Consider the following 13,143-nt stretch of genomic DNA (forward strand, 5'->3'; position numbering starts at 1 on the left):
GATATGGATCAATACGATTAGTATTACAACACTGAAATATTGCAGTGCACTTTTTATGGCACTTCAGCATCATGCACCTCCTGCTCTGGCCCATTCCGTTATATTAGGTGTAGACAAACCAGGGTATTGCACACCGACCAGAACCTTAATGTTGTACAAATTAAACAACTTTAATTAACTCGTTTGTTCGCGAACCGGACGTTGATGTGATATTTCGGCCAAGCAAGATGCGCTGATTTGCAAACGGTTCTCAGTTTCTCTGGGGAGAATTAAACGAGTGTGTGACTGGTGTGAAGGATGAATTTAAATGAGGGACGGGCCAATGCAAATCACAGTTAACAGCAGAAACCGGCAGCTGCAGCTGCAGCCCTGTCTCTTCCCCCTTTCTATAACACACATAACATACACAGACACAGAATAGACACAGAGGTCCGGAGACACAACAAAGGCATTCAGCAACTCTCCCTCTGTCTCTTTTATCCAGGCCAAATAAAAATATCAGGAAGAAAATCTCCTGGAAATAAAAGCGTCTCGGGATCCACATTCACCTCCAGACATTGGTATGTATTGTATTACGTTTCGTGTAATCTAATTCACTTAGAGCACTGGGCATAAACAGGACTAAATTATTGTCATCAAAGGTGCGCTGCTCAATGAATATTTTTTCTAATTGGCGATTTTGAGACGGACGTTTTATTTTCGTATTTGATGTTGACAAGGATGGGACGTGTGGGCTTTTTATAGTGATTTCCCTTTGTTATACATCAACCTCGGTTTCGCGGGCTGGAGGTAAAATTCTAAAGCGAAATGTATTTGTCTTTTTAACAAATAATAATTCTAGATCAACTCAACATGGATAGAGATTTAGAGTTTGAACATTTTGATGAACGAGACAAGGGAATGAGATACGGCAGAGCGTCCCGGCTGAACGGTTTACCCAGCCCCACACACAGCGCCCACTGCAGCTTCTATCGGACCCGCACCCTGCAGACTCTCAGCTCGGAGAAAAAAGCCAAGAAAGTACGTTTTTACCGCAACGGGGACCGCTACTTTAAGGGCATCGTGTACGCGGTGTCCCAGGACCGCTTCCGCTCCTTCGAGGCGCTGCTGGCTGACCTGACCCGGACTCTCTCCGATAACGTCAACCTGCCCCAGGGAGTCAGGGTCCTCTACAGCATTGATGGCTTCAAGAAAATCACCAGTCTCGAGGAGCTAGTGGCAGGTGTGTACTGAAATCAAAGCAAACAATAAATAAAATGGATATTTAGTGTAAAGCCATCAGTAGCTGCACTGGATTGCGGAGTAGAACCTGTAAGTAGCTGGGAGGTGCAGGGGGACATTTCAGGGTACCATATGTGTCTGTCCCCACCCCCCCCCCCTGAAAAATACAACAAGCAAAAACCTTCCACAATCTATCAAAATAAAACAAAATTGTTCCTTGTGGCTCCTTAAACTTGCTAAGAACTGAAATAGTAAAACGTCTCGATGAAAAACGCAAAGCAAATAAGATTCGTTCCACTTTTTGAATTGGACCCAAATTTAATGGTCCTTTTCTATAAACCTGTTCATGGGAGAGAATGAAAAATGCCAAGCTTTCAGTACAATCATGCAATGGTTCACAATTCAAATTCCCTTTTCACAGGAACATTCCTTGCTTGTAGGTTACCACACCCCCCCACCCCCCAAAAAAAAACATAACTTATTTTAATGAGCCGGAGAAAGTCGGTGGATTTCCCCAGCATCTGTACAATCTTGTCTTTTTGTTATAATTAAGGAAATTAATAATTTCTGAATCTTCGTTACAAAGGTTTATTTCTTATCCCGATAGTTCATCCCTCTCTGAATGCTGCGGTGAACTCGAAATAAGTAGAGAGTTGGCTGATATTATTTATCTGTAGAGAATATTAAACTCCCGACTGACATTGGGTTATGATTATAACAGTAATGTGACAACATGGTCATTTTGACTGCGTTTTTGAAAAAAACGGAAAACATAAAACAAAGCAGCAAACAGTACAAGGGTCATTTCATCATGCTCCTTTTAAACAGAGATGATAAAACTATAACTAAATTAAGATGCAACATATCTAATTGCTGGTGATGTGATTTTTCACAACTCCCAGAGGTAGCAATTAAATATCTGATACACAGACACACATATATATATATATATATACACACACAGGCACTTTTGATTCTATAGAAGGGTGTTTGTTAAATAAAGGTAAGACGGGAGATAGGGACGTACAGAATATCTGCAATGACACACAAAGAGGATATCTGGGTGGAGTCAGTCTGCTTTCTTTTAGTTCGTTTGAAATGTGTTTCTGGCCACAATTTTGCCATTGTAATGAACTAAATTCACAAAATTGAAGAAAAATTGAAATGGTCATAAGCGAATTAGATGGTTAATTGCTGGTGGTATTATATTAGGAAAATACAACATTATTGTTGAGATGTAGAACAGAAGAGGCGATTGCTCTCACCCAGACCTTCTCCACTCCTGGTTTGCTTTGCTAAAGATTCATATTTCAGTCAATTCATTTTGGGTAAATCATCTGCCAAGCTGTTTATTTAATGATTAGAATTTCGCCATTTTTAATAATTAGATTTCAATTTTCTAATGATGATGGATGCACTTGAGTGGTTAGAATTGAAAGGGGCCTTAACGGTTTATCTAAGATGTGATTTATTTCCGAAATTGATATTTCCTTTTAATTTGGATCTGTAAAAGCGTTTTGTGCTACAAAGGATAATTATTCAAACCCAAATGCAGAGGATCCTTACCTCACCTTTAACTCCGACTCTGAATACTATAATACTTGGGGATGCGGTTGCCATTGACGACTGTCGGTGCTGTGCTGCGGTAAATGGGATTTAGTAAGGACAGCTTATCGATGAAGGAATTATCTATCTCAAAACGAGAGGTGTCCCTCCCTAGGTCCTGCAGTGACCGGAAAGTGTCTACGTCAACTAATTCCCCACAAAACATGAGTAACCAAGGAACGTGCGTCCTTTTGGGGTTAGTTAAGGTCTCAGTTCTCCCCTCCCCAGTGAAATGCAAATTGAAGATGTTTTTGTTGGGGTGTCTTTTTTAATTAAAAACTGGACTGTAAGTAATTGTCGAGTAACCAACAGAAATCGTTCAATCCACTGGCTTGTCTGTCTGGAGAACCTGGGTCTTTACTGAGGAACTCATAAGAAAAATCTTGTGACGGTTGACAAAATAGAAATGAGGAATCCATTTCCCCAACTTAATCATTCATATGCTCAACGTATTAATTCAATATTCTACTGATCATGTTGATTATTGCACATTGCATCAGTTGGGCAAGTTGGACGTCAAGTCTACTAAGACCCCTTTTAACTTTATTTTGTCTATTTCAATACCACTCCACTATTTTCTATCTGATATACAGTACTAATTATATTTCATTTGCCATTGTCCTTCCCATATACATGTCTAACACAGCTTGTAGTTGAGTTATTTCCTGCAGTTTTGCTGCCCATCCTTTTAGTGTTTTCTGCAGATTTGACCAATTTGGTTTGGGTTTTTTGATTCCAAGTAATAGTTATAAAGTGGACACATCAAGCCTTGGAGTATGCAATTAAGTCCTACCACCCAGCCCTGACATTACTCTTCTAACTATTAGCATTCTATCTATCCCTCAGCCAATTTATGACCTATGCTCTAGGTTTATCTTTAATTCCCAAAGCTTTGAGCTTTATTAATAGTTTTCAATATGGAAGTTTGTCAGTGCCCTCCCTTCAAGTAGTAATGGAGAGAAGCAACATTTAAGAACCGTATGAACAACTGCTCAAATAACATGACTTCAAAGATTGCTTAAACGGAAGTAATATACAGACCATTACCTACCAATTTTGTAAATATTAGGAGAGGAATATATATACTTTTTAAATTCTTATTGTGATTATGGGAAAGGATGATAAAGCTGAGTATTATACATTTTCCTGCATAATCTTAAGTCCTGGCTGCTAATATACCTAAGTTGAGGTATTAGTGTTACTATTTATAAACAGCAGATCAGCTAAAATGGTCTCTCACACAATATTTTGATATTTATGGATTTTTATAATTTGAGATGAATATACTGAGTTTTTAGTAAAACATTAATATTAACAGACTCTCATCATGCCATAACTGCAGTTTAGATTCTTCATTTGGTTCCAAACACAGGCCATGATTTATACAAAGGGGCAGTAAGTGTGCACAGGAGCCTGGGGATGGGCAACAAATGAGTTAGCATGCACAGGAATTTGGTTGAAGGACAGAAGATCAAGTAATGCTAAATGGATGCTTTAGAGTTTGTAAGGATGGTGGCAAACCCAGAGATCAGTTTTGGGACTACTGATCTTTCTACTAATTTTAGACCTGAGTGTAGGGGATACAATACGAATGGTACAAGATTTTGGGCATGGCTAACCTTGACGAGCACTGTATGTAACTTCAAGGGGGCATGGACAAGTTAGTAGATTGAGCAGACAAATGTCAGATTGAACTTTATTGTAGAGAAATTGGAGATGACACACATGGGAGGGAGGAAATATGCACTATATAAAAATAACACTGTAAAAGGAATAAAGAGGCTCAGATGGATGAGACATTTGCCAAAAATGGACATGAAGCCAATGGAGTTGGTATTGGAGAGACTGAACCATTTTTGGTACCCTTTGTGTGAAGAAGGGCTTTCTGACATCATCTCTGCATGATTTAGTGCTAATTTTAAAAGTATGCCCCCTTGATTAGAGCTCCCCTACCAGAGGAAATAGTTTTTTTTCTATCTTCGCTATCAACTCCTTAATGATTTTAAACATGTGAATGAGACCACCCCTTAATCTCCTATATTCAAGACAATTCAAACTGAGTCATTGCAACCCTTTCTCATAATTTAACCTTTTAGCCCCAGTATCGTTCTGGTGACTCTGCAAATACCACCCCCTTGGCCGATAGATCCTTGATGTGCAATGCCCAGAACTGAATGCAGTATTCCAGATTGGGTCTAACCAGAGCTCTTTACAGCTTTAACGGATAAAGGCCAACACTCCATTCGCCTTTTAAATTTTTTTTTGTACCTGTCTGCTAGTCTTTTTTTTAGCGATTTCTGTACTTGGACCCCTAGATCTCTATGATTATCCACAGTACCTAGCTTCTCACCATTTAGAAAATACTCTGATCCATCTTTCTTAGATCCTAAGTGGAAGATCCCTCACTTTTTACGTTGAAGTTCATCTGCCATGGTTTTACTACTGAGTTAATTTATTAGTGTCCCTTTGCAACTTTCTTCTTTTATCTGCCATATTTACTGTGTGACTTACGTTTCATTGGCAAATTTAGATGTGCAGCTCTCTATTCCTTCAAATCATCCAAATCATTTATAAATATAGTGACAAGCTTAGGCCCCAGTACATATCCATGGGTGACACTACTAGTCACAACTGATTAATTTAAATACACCCATTTTCCCGAATCTCTGTTTCCTAACTGATTCACTGTCAATGACAAATTACTACAATGACAATAAATTGCCACCAATTCCATGTGTTTTCATAAATAGCAACAAAAAATGCTGGTAATACTCAAATGTTTCAGGCAACATCTGTGGCGAGAGAGAAAGTGTGAGATCAATGGCCTTTAAAAGGAAATGGAAAAAGTTTGAAATGTAATAAGCGTTAAGCGAGTGAAAAGGGGGAAGAAAAAGAACAAAAGGGAAGACCAAAAGCAAAATACTGCGGATGCTGGAAATCTGAAATAAAAACAGAACATGCTGGAAATACTCAGCAGGTCTGGCAGCATTTGTGGAGAGAAAACGGTTAACGTTTCAGGTCTTGACCTTTCATCAGAACTCTATCTTTGGTAGAGTCATTACATCACGGAAGGAGGCCATTCAGACAATGAAGTCCATGCTGGCTCTCTGTTAATCTGTCCCATTCCCCCTATCCTTGTCTATCCTTGTAACCCTGCAAGTTTCTTTCCTTCAAGTGCCCTTCTGATTTCCTTTTGAAATTATTCATCACCTCTGCTTTCACCACCATCGTAGGCAGAGTGTTCCAGGTCATTAGCACTCACATAAAGTTCTTCCTCACATCCCCCACTGCATCTCTTGCCTATAACCATAAATCTGTGTCCCATAATTTTTGCATCATCAGCCAATTGGGTGTGTGTCTCTTGTCTGCTTTATCTAAACCTGTCATAATCTTCTGCAACTCTATGAAATCTCTTCTCAACCTCCTTTGCTCTAAGGAGAACACCTCCAGCTTCTCCAACCTAACCTTGCAGCGAAAATTCCCCATCCCCAGAACCATTCTGGTAAATCTCTGCACCCCTTCGAGGGCCTTCATATCCTTCCTAAAGTGTGTTGACGACAGCCCAGGGCTTTATAAAAGTTCAGCATATTTTATACTCCTATTTATGAAGCCCAAGATCTCATATTCTTTGCTAACTGTGCTGTCAATACATCCTGCCACTTTCAAAGAACCATGCACAAGAACCTCCAAGGGGAGTCAGTCCCTGTACATTTTCTCAAACTGTGTTATTTAGTCTATATTGCCTCTTCCTATCCCTTCTGCCAAAATGTTTCATTAAAACACAAACAGTAGGAGTAGGCCATTTGGCCCCTTGAGCCTGCTCTGCCAATCAGTAAGATCACGACTGACCTGTTTGTGGTCTTAATTTTACTTTTGTTATGATCCCCAGCTGAGATCCCTGGACAAGCCTGATCCTAGAGAGGAACCCAGCTTAATATATCCTAACTTTTATTTTTGTTTAAATACGTGGAGAGTAACGACTGACAGAAGTCAGCTGATAAATTTTTAACAAAAGGATAAAACATTTATCCAACAAGAAAAGATAAACTATGTTAAGATATTCCTTCACCTGCAACTATACCTGTACAGAAAAATGCAGATTTGTAAGGATGACACAAGTTACAAAAGCTATCTTATACTTTAATGTACATCGTAAGTACACAGTTCATGTACCAATAGGCACCCTGTGGTCAGACACACCACACTCTGAAACCTAGTGACAGATGTCACCTCAACCAGATGCTATGAATCTCTCCTCAACTCCCTCAGATGCTGTCACACCGTGAGCCAACCGGTCTCGCTGAACTCCGTCTTTTACAGAAGGGTTTCCACTCTCCAAGAACTCACCTTGGAATTTTCTCTCAAACCAACATTTTCTCTCAGATGTCTTCCACAAGGGTTCAACTCCAGGGTTTTGAACTCTCCTTCCGATATTTCTCTTCCCGGGGTCGCCACATGCATTCAAGCTTTCTTCCATGCACTCTCTCTCACCGACTCAGCTGTCAACAGTACACCACTGCTTCAACTGCCCTTAGCAAAGAGTTACAGACCTTCAGTTGTCTCTTCGGACCTTTTTGCCTCATGCAAGCTGTTCTTGCTTTAAATCTGCTTTCTGCAGCTTTTGACTCTCTAAATCTGAAGCTTGGAGCCTTTCTCTTTAACCTCACTAACAGGACCTTTATCCACATGAGTAGGGACATGTCCATAACTTTTATTGAAAGATTTGATAAAAATTTAAATACCCTCATGAAAACTCATCCCGCCCATGGATGAGGTTTCATGCTTTTTTCGAAGCCTGCCAGGGCTCCCGGCCTGCCCACCAACCTTAAGTTGGACGGGCAGGTCCATTAATTACCTTAATTAGTTTTTCAATGGCCTCAATAGGCTGTTGACAGGTCAGTGGGCGCACAGCTGACTCAGCTGCGCCCCTGCCGACCTGAAAATGGAAATGATGCGGTGTGACGTCGGGAGTTCCACTCGATGTCATCCCGCGTCATTTTATGCATTGGCGAGTGGGCCCTGCCTCTGCTCGCCGACTGGAAGATCCTGCTCCAGGTTCCTGTCCTGTCCTTTGACTAAAAGCTCGTCTTTGGACTTTCCCCTCTTCCACTCTCCTGGATTTTGGGGTTTTTCTTTAGTTTGGGACTTGCTATCTGTCCATTTTGCTCCAGTCCCTCTCTGGCAGCTACTTTCAACCTACTTTAGCTTGGGACTGGCTGTCTGCCCCTTCTAGGTTGCTTCTGCTTCACATCTGTCTCCAAACCAACTGAACTCCAACAGCTTTCAAAACAAAACCGCTATTTCTCTTCTTCTGTGTATCTGTGGGTGGGACCTACCTGTCTAGTCCCCTGTTGCCAGGCAACACTCCAATTCTTCTAGTATTGCTTGTTTAACCTAGCTTACGGTGGTAAAACTCTCATTTAGAAATGCAAGCACCTCTTTAAAGTGAAACAAAAACTCCATTTAACCTTTTGTTAACATACAGAGAGATACAAATCAAACTTAAACTTTAAATCTAAAACTCATTCCCAACACCCACAGATACAAGTATAAATTACTTAAACTGTCTCTATTTCCTAACACTTTCCTGACTGCCCTACACAACCCTCGACTCCCTCATAGATCAAAAGTCTGTCTAGCTCAGCCTTAAATATATTCAATAACCCAGCTGCTGTCTGGGAGTGCCCTACTTCTAGATTCCCCTACAAGGGGAAATACCCTCTCAGCATCTACCCTGTCAAGCCCCCTCAGAATCTTTTGTTTCAATAAGATCACTTCTCATTCTTCTGAACTCCAATGGTGTAGCCCACCCTGCCCAACCTTTCTTCCTAAGACAACCCCTTCATCCCAGGAATCAACCTAGTGAATCTTCTCAGAACTTCATCCAATGTGCAAGTATTTCCCATCTAAAGTAAAGAAACTGTACACATTATTCCAGATGCAGTCTCACCAATGCTCTGTACAGTTGTATCAAGACTTCCCTGCTTTTATACCAATACCCCTTGCAATAAAGGCTAACATTCTATTTGTCTTCCTAATTACTTGCTGTACCTGCATGCTGACTTTTTGTGCTTCATGTACAAGGACACCCCAAATCCCTCTGCAGCATTCTGTAGTCTCCCTCCATTTAAATGATATTCTTGTTTTCTATTCTTCCGATCAAAGTGGACAATCTCACATTTTCCCACATTATACACCTTTTGCCAAATTTATGCCCAATCACTTAACAAATCTATATCCTTTGCAGATTTTTTGTCCTCCTCACAACTTGCTTTCCTAACTATCTTTGTATTATCAGCAAATTTGGCTACAATACATTCAGTCCCTTCATCCAAGTCATTAATATAGATCATAAGTAGTTGAGACCCCAGCATTGATCCCTGTAGCACTCCACTAGTTAGTTTGCCAACCTGAAAATAACTCGTTTATCCTGACTCTGTTTTCTGTTAGATAGCCAATCCTCAGTAATGCTAATATATTACCCCCAACATCGTGATCTTGTGCAGTAACCTTTTAAGTGGCCCTCATCAAAAGTCTTTTAGAAATCCAAATACACTACATCTATTGGTTCGCCTTTGTCAACCCTGGTTGTTACATACTCAAAGAAGTCTAATAAATTGTCAAACTTGATTTCCCTTTCATAAAACCATGTGAACTTTGCTTGATTTTGTTATGATTTTCTAATTGCCCTGCTACTACTTTCTTAATGCATTGCCTCACCTTTCTGTATTAAATTCTATCTGCTACTTGGTGATAGGGTGGAAGACAGGAGAGATTGAATGACAAGAGAATTGGTGGCGCAAGGCCAAAAGGAGTGGTAATGGGACAAGTAAAGAAACAACAAATGTGTCTAGATGAGGAGTGAATGGCAGAATGGTTGACCAGCTGCTGCCTTAAATTGTAAACAGGAAAAAAACAAGAGTTTAACTAAAACCTGCAAAGATAAAGGAAACAAAATGGGGGAAGAGATAACGGTCTAAAATAGTTGAACTAAACGTTGAGTCCAGAAGGCTGTAATTGAAAGATGAGGTGCTGCTCTTGGAGCTTAAGCTGAGCTTCATTGGAAAACTGCAGTAGGCTGAGCACAGAGAGGTCAGCGTGAGAGCAAGTTAGGGAATTAAAATGACAGATGACTGGTAGCTTGGGGTTGTGCTTCCTTGTGGACTGAAGAAAGTCCTTCTGCAACACAATTTGTGTTTAGTCCCTCCAGTGTAGAGCAGACCACATAGTGAGCAGCAAATACAGCATACTAAATTGAAAGAAGTACAAGTAAATTGTTGTTTTGCCTGGAGAGTGTCTGGGGGCTTGGATGGTAAGGAGAGAGGAGGTAAATGGGTAGTTGTTGCATGTCCTGCACTTGCATGGAAAGGTTTTATTTCAGATTTCTAACACCCATTGTATTTTGCTCTTGTATATGACAATTAAAGTCATCCGTTATAACTACTACTTTTGCAACAAGCTTCTCCGGATATCCATGTTTATATATCCCACTATTTTATCACATTCTATCTCGAGGGCTATAAACAACTCTCACCAAAGCAAAAGCAAAATACTGCGCATGCTGGTAATCTGAAATAAGAACAAAAAAAAGCTGGAAAAACTCAGCAGGTCAGGCAGCATCTGTGAAGACAAACCTACTTATCATTTCAGGTCATTTTCTGTATTTCTGAACCTGAGAGATTTATATTATATTTAACACCATTGATGGCTTTGCTTTCATCCCAAGTCTTTGGGCTATTTTTATTTCTGCCTGAGCACCCATGTCCCCCCCTCCCCCACCCCAGTCTTTAGTGGTTTAAAGTTCTTTCTACAGCCTTGTTTACCCTTTCAGCTAGGAACGTACGAACATATGAATTAGAAGCAGGAGTAGGCCACTTGGCTCCTCGAGCCTGCTCCGCCATTCAGTAGATCATGGGTGAGCTGAATGTAACCTCAACCCCGCATTCCTGCCTATCCACGATTAACCTTTCACCCCCTTGTTAATAAGAACCTATCTACCTCTGCCTAAAAATATTCATAGACTCTGCTTCACCACTTTTTGAGGAAGAGAGTTCCAATAACTTTCAGAGAAAAAGATTTTCCTCATCTCTGTCTTGAATGAGCGACCCCTTATTTTTAAACAATGACCGCTAGTTCTAGATTCTCCCACAAGAGGAAACATCCTTTCCACATCCACCCTGTCAAGACCCTTCCAGGATCTTAAAGGTTTCAATTAAGTTGCCTCTTACTCTTCTAAGTTCCAGTGGATACAAGCCTAACCTGTCCAGCTTTTCCTCATAAGCCATCCCACTAATTCCTGGTCCAGTAAACCTTTTCTGAACTGCTTCTAACACATTTACATCTTTCTTTAAATAAGACCGGTACTGTATTCAGTACTCCAGATGTGGTATCATCAATGTCCTGTACAACTGAAGCATAACCTCCCTACTTTTGTTATCAATTCCCCTCTCAATAAATGATATTTTATTAGCTTTTCTAATTATCTGCTGTACCTGCGTACTAACCTTTTATGATCAATGCACTGGGACACCCAGATCCCTCTGAATCTCAGAACTCTGCAATCTCTCACCATTTAGATAATTTTTTTTTGATTTTTCCTGCCAAAATGAAAGATTTCACATTTGCCCACATTATACTCCATTTGCTAGATCTTTGCCCACTCACTTAACCTATCTATGCCACTTTGTAGGTTCCTTATGTCCTCTTCACAATTTACTTTCCTACCTATCTCTGTCATCAGCAAATTTGGCAACCATGACTTCAGTGCTGTTAGTGTAATGGTTCTGATATTAGACTAACATATATCCATGCGGAATTCAGCTAAGAATCTATCTGGATTGCACCACCCACCTGCCACAATCTAGGCCCACACATGAAGAATCATTACTGTGATGAAGGGGTACCAATGTCCATGGAATCATGCCCTAGCACGATGAGCTACTTCAGAACTGGAGGGCTGTGAATTCAGAAAAAAAGAGAGAAATAGAAGCTTGAACTTCAATGATTAATTAATACTACTAGGCGTACATTTACAGTTTATAGTAAAAATTGCATTTAAATATAGAAATGCTATTACTACAAATGCTTTGTTATTTCCTGTTAGTGAGCACTGTCTGTGCATTTATTGAATTGAATCATTGTCTTCCCATAGGGGAAAGTTACGTCTGTGCATCTTTCGAATCATTTCGGAAAGTGGACTACACAAAGAATGTAAACCCTAACTGGTCAGTGAATGTCAAAGCAACTGCAACTGGACGTGCACCAACATCTATCAGTAGTGCCAAAGCAGGTCCTGTTGAGACGAAAGAAAACAAAGACTTCATTCGACCCAAGCTGGTGACCATCATTAGAAGTGGAGTGAAGCCACGGAAAGCTGTTAGGATTCTGCTCAATAAGAAGACTGCACATTCATTTGATCAGGTTCTTACAGATATCACTGATGCCATCAAGTTGGATTCAGGGGCAGTTAAGCGTTTGTACACACTGGATGGGAAACAGGTATAGTGATAATGCTTCATATATGAATGCTTTTGAATAAAGTAATAGCTATATTAATACCTCAGCCAAGCAAGTGATTAAATGGAGGGGAGTTTAGTAACATCAGTTAGCTATGATTTACCTGTGGTGAATCAGTCTTCTTTTTCACCATCATTTGTGGTTATGCTTTCTCGGTGGCCCAGCATTTTGGTTTTTAAGGTGTTTATCTTTGGATATTGCAATTTTTGATTACTATTGAAAGTTACTGTTTAAATTGGCTAAACCTTTTGTCTAATTTCTGATGTGTATTTCACAGTCAAATGTTTAATTGGGTAGACCCAAACATAAATAGGATTACAAACAAAAGCATAGGTCAGTATCACCTGGAGCAGAGTTCATCAATGGGATGATAAATATTATGTAAGAGAGGTTTAAATGTCTTCTAAGAGCACTTGACAAAGTAACATTGAGGACTAAAGAGGAAGGAAAAGTAATACCAGCTTGGTGAATATACAGGAGGCTGTGTAGTTATACTGAAGTTACTTTTAAAGACTGAAGCTAGTTCTAGATAAATATGCTGTAATATTTTAAAGTATTATTGTTATAATAAAATTAATTAACTTTGTTTATTTATTATATTGGGATTAAGAAGCTATGATTTTATTGCTGATAGTGTAGTTAATGGTGTTAAGGCAGCCAAAACAGCAAATCAAAAGCAAAATACAACAGATAATGGAAATCTGAAACAAAAACAGAAAATGCTGGAAATATGCAATAGGTCAACACAGTTAATGTTTCAGGTCAACAACCTTTCATCAGAACTTGTTTGACCTGGAACAA

General features: G+C 39.8%; 1 protein-coding gene across 1 annotated transcript in view; it reads left to right on the forward strand.

Annotated features, from left to right (window-relative positions):
• The first annotated feature begins 409 nt into the window (after positions 1-409).
• The window catches only part of dclk1a (doublecortin-like kinase 1a), a 317,723-nt gene continuing 304,989 nt past the window's right edge, over positions 410-13,143 (forward strand). The window contains exons 1-3 of the mRNA XM_078545311.1: positions 410-560; positions 842-1,222; positions 11,978-12,324. Of these exons, the coding sequence (XP_078401437.1) occupies positions 853-1,222; positions 11,978-12,324 (717 nt within the window). The 5' untranslated portion in view covers positions 410-560; positions 842-852. The remainder of the gene's footprint in view (positions 561-841; positions 1,223-11,977; positions 12,325-13,143) is intronic.

This window comes from Cetorhinus maximus, chromosome 7 (assembly GCF_964194155.1).
Source record: "Cetorhinus maximus chromosome 7, sCetMax3.hap1.1, whole genome shotgun sequence".
Classification (NCBI taxonomy): domain Eukaryota; kingdom Metazoa; phylum Chordata; class Chondrichthyes; order Lamniformes; family Cetorhinidae; genus Cetorhinus; species Cetorhinus maximus.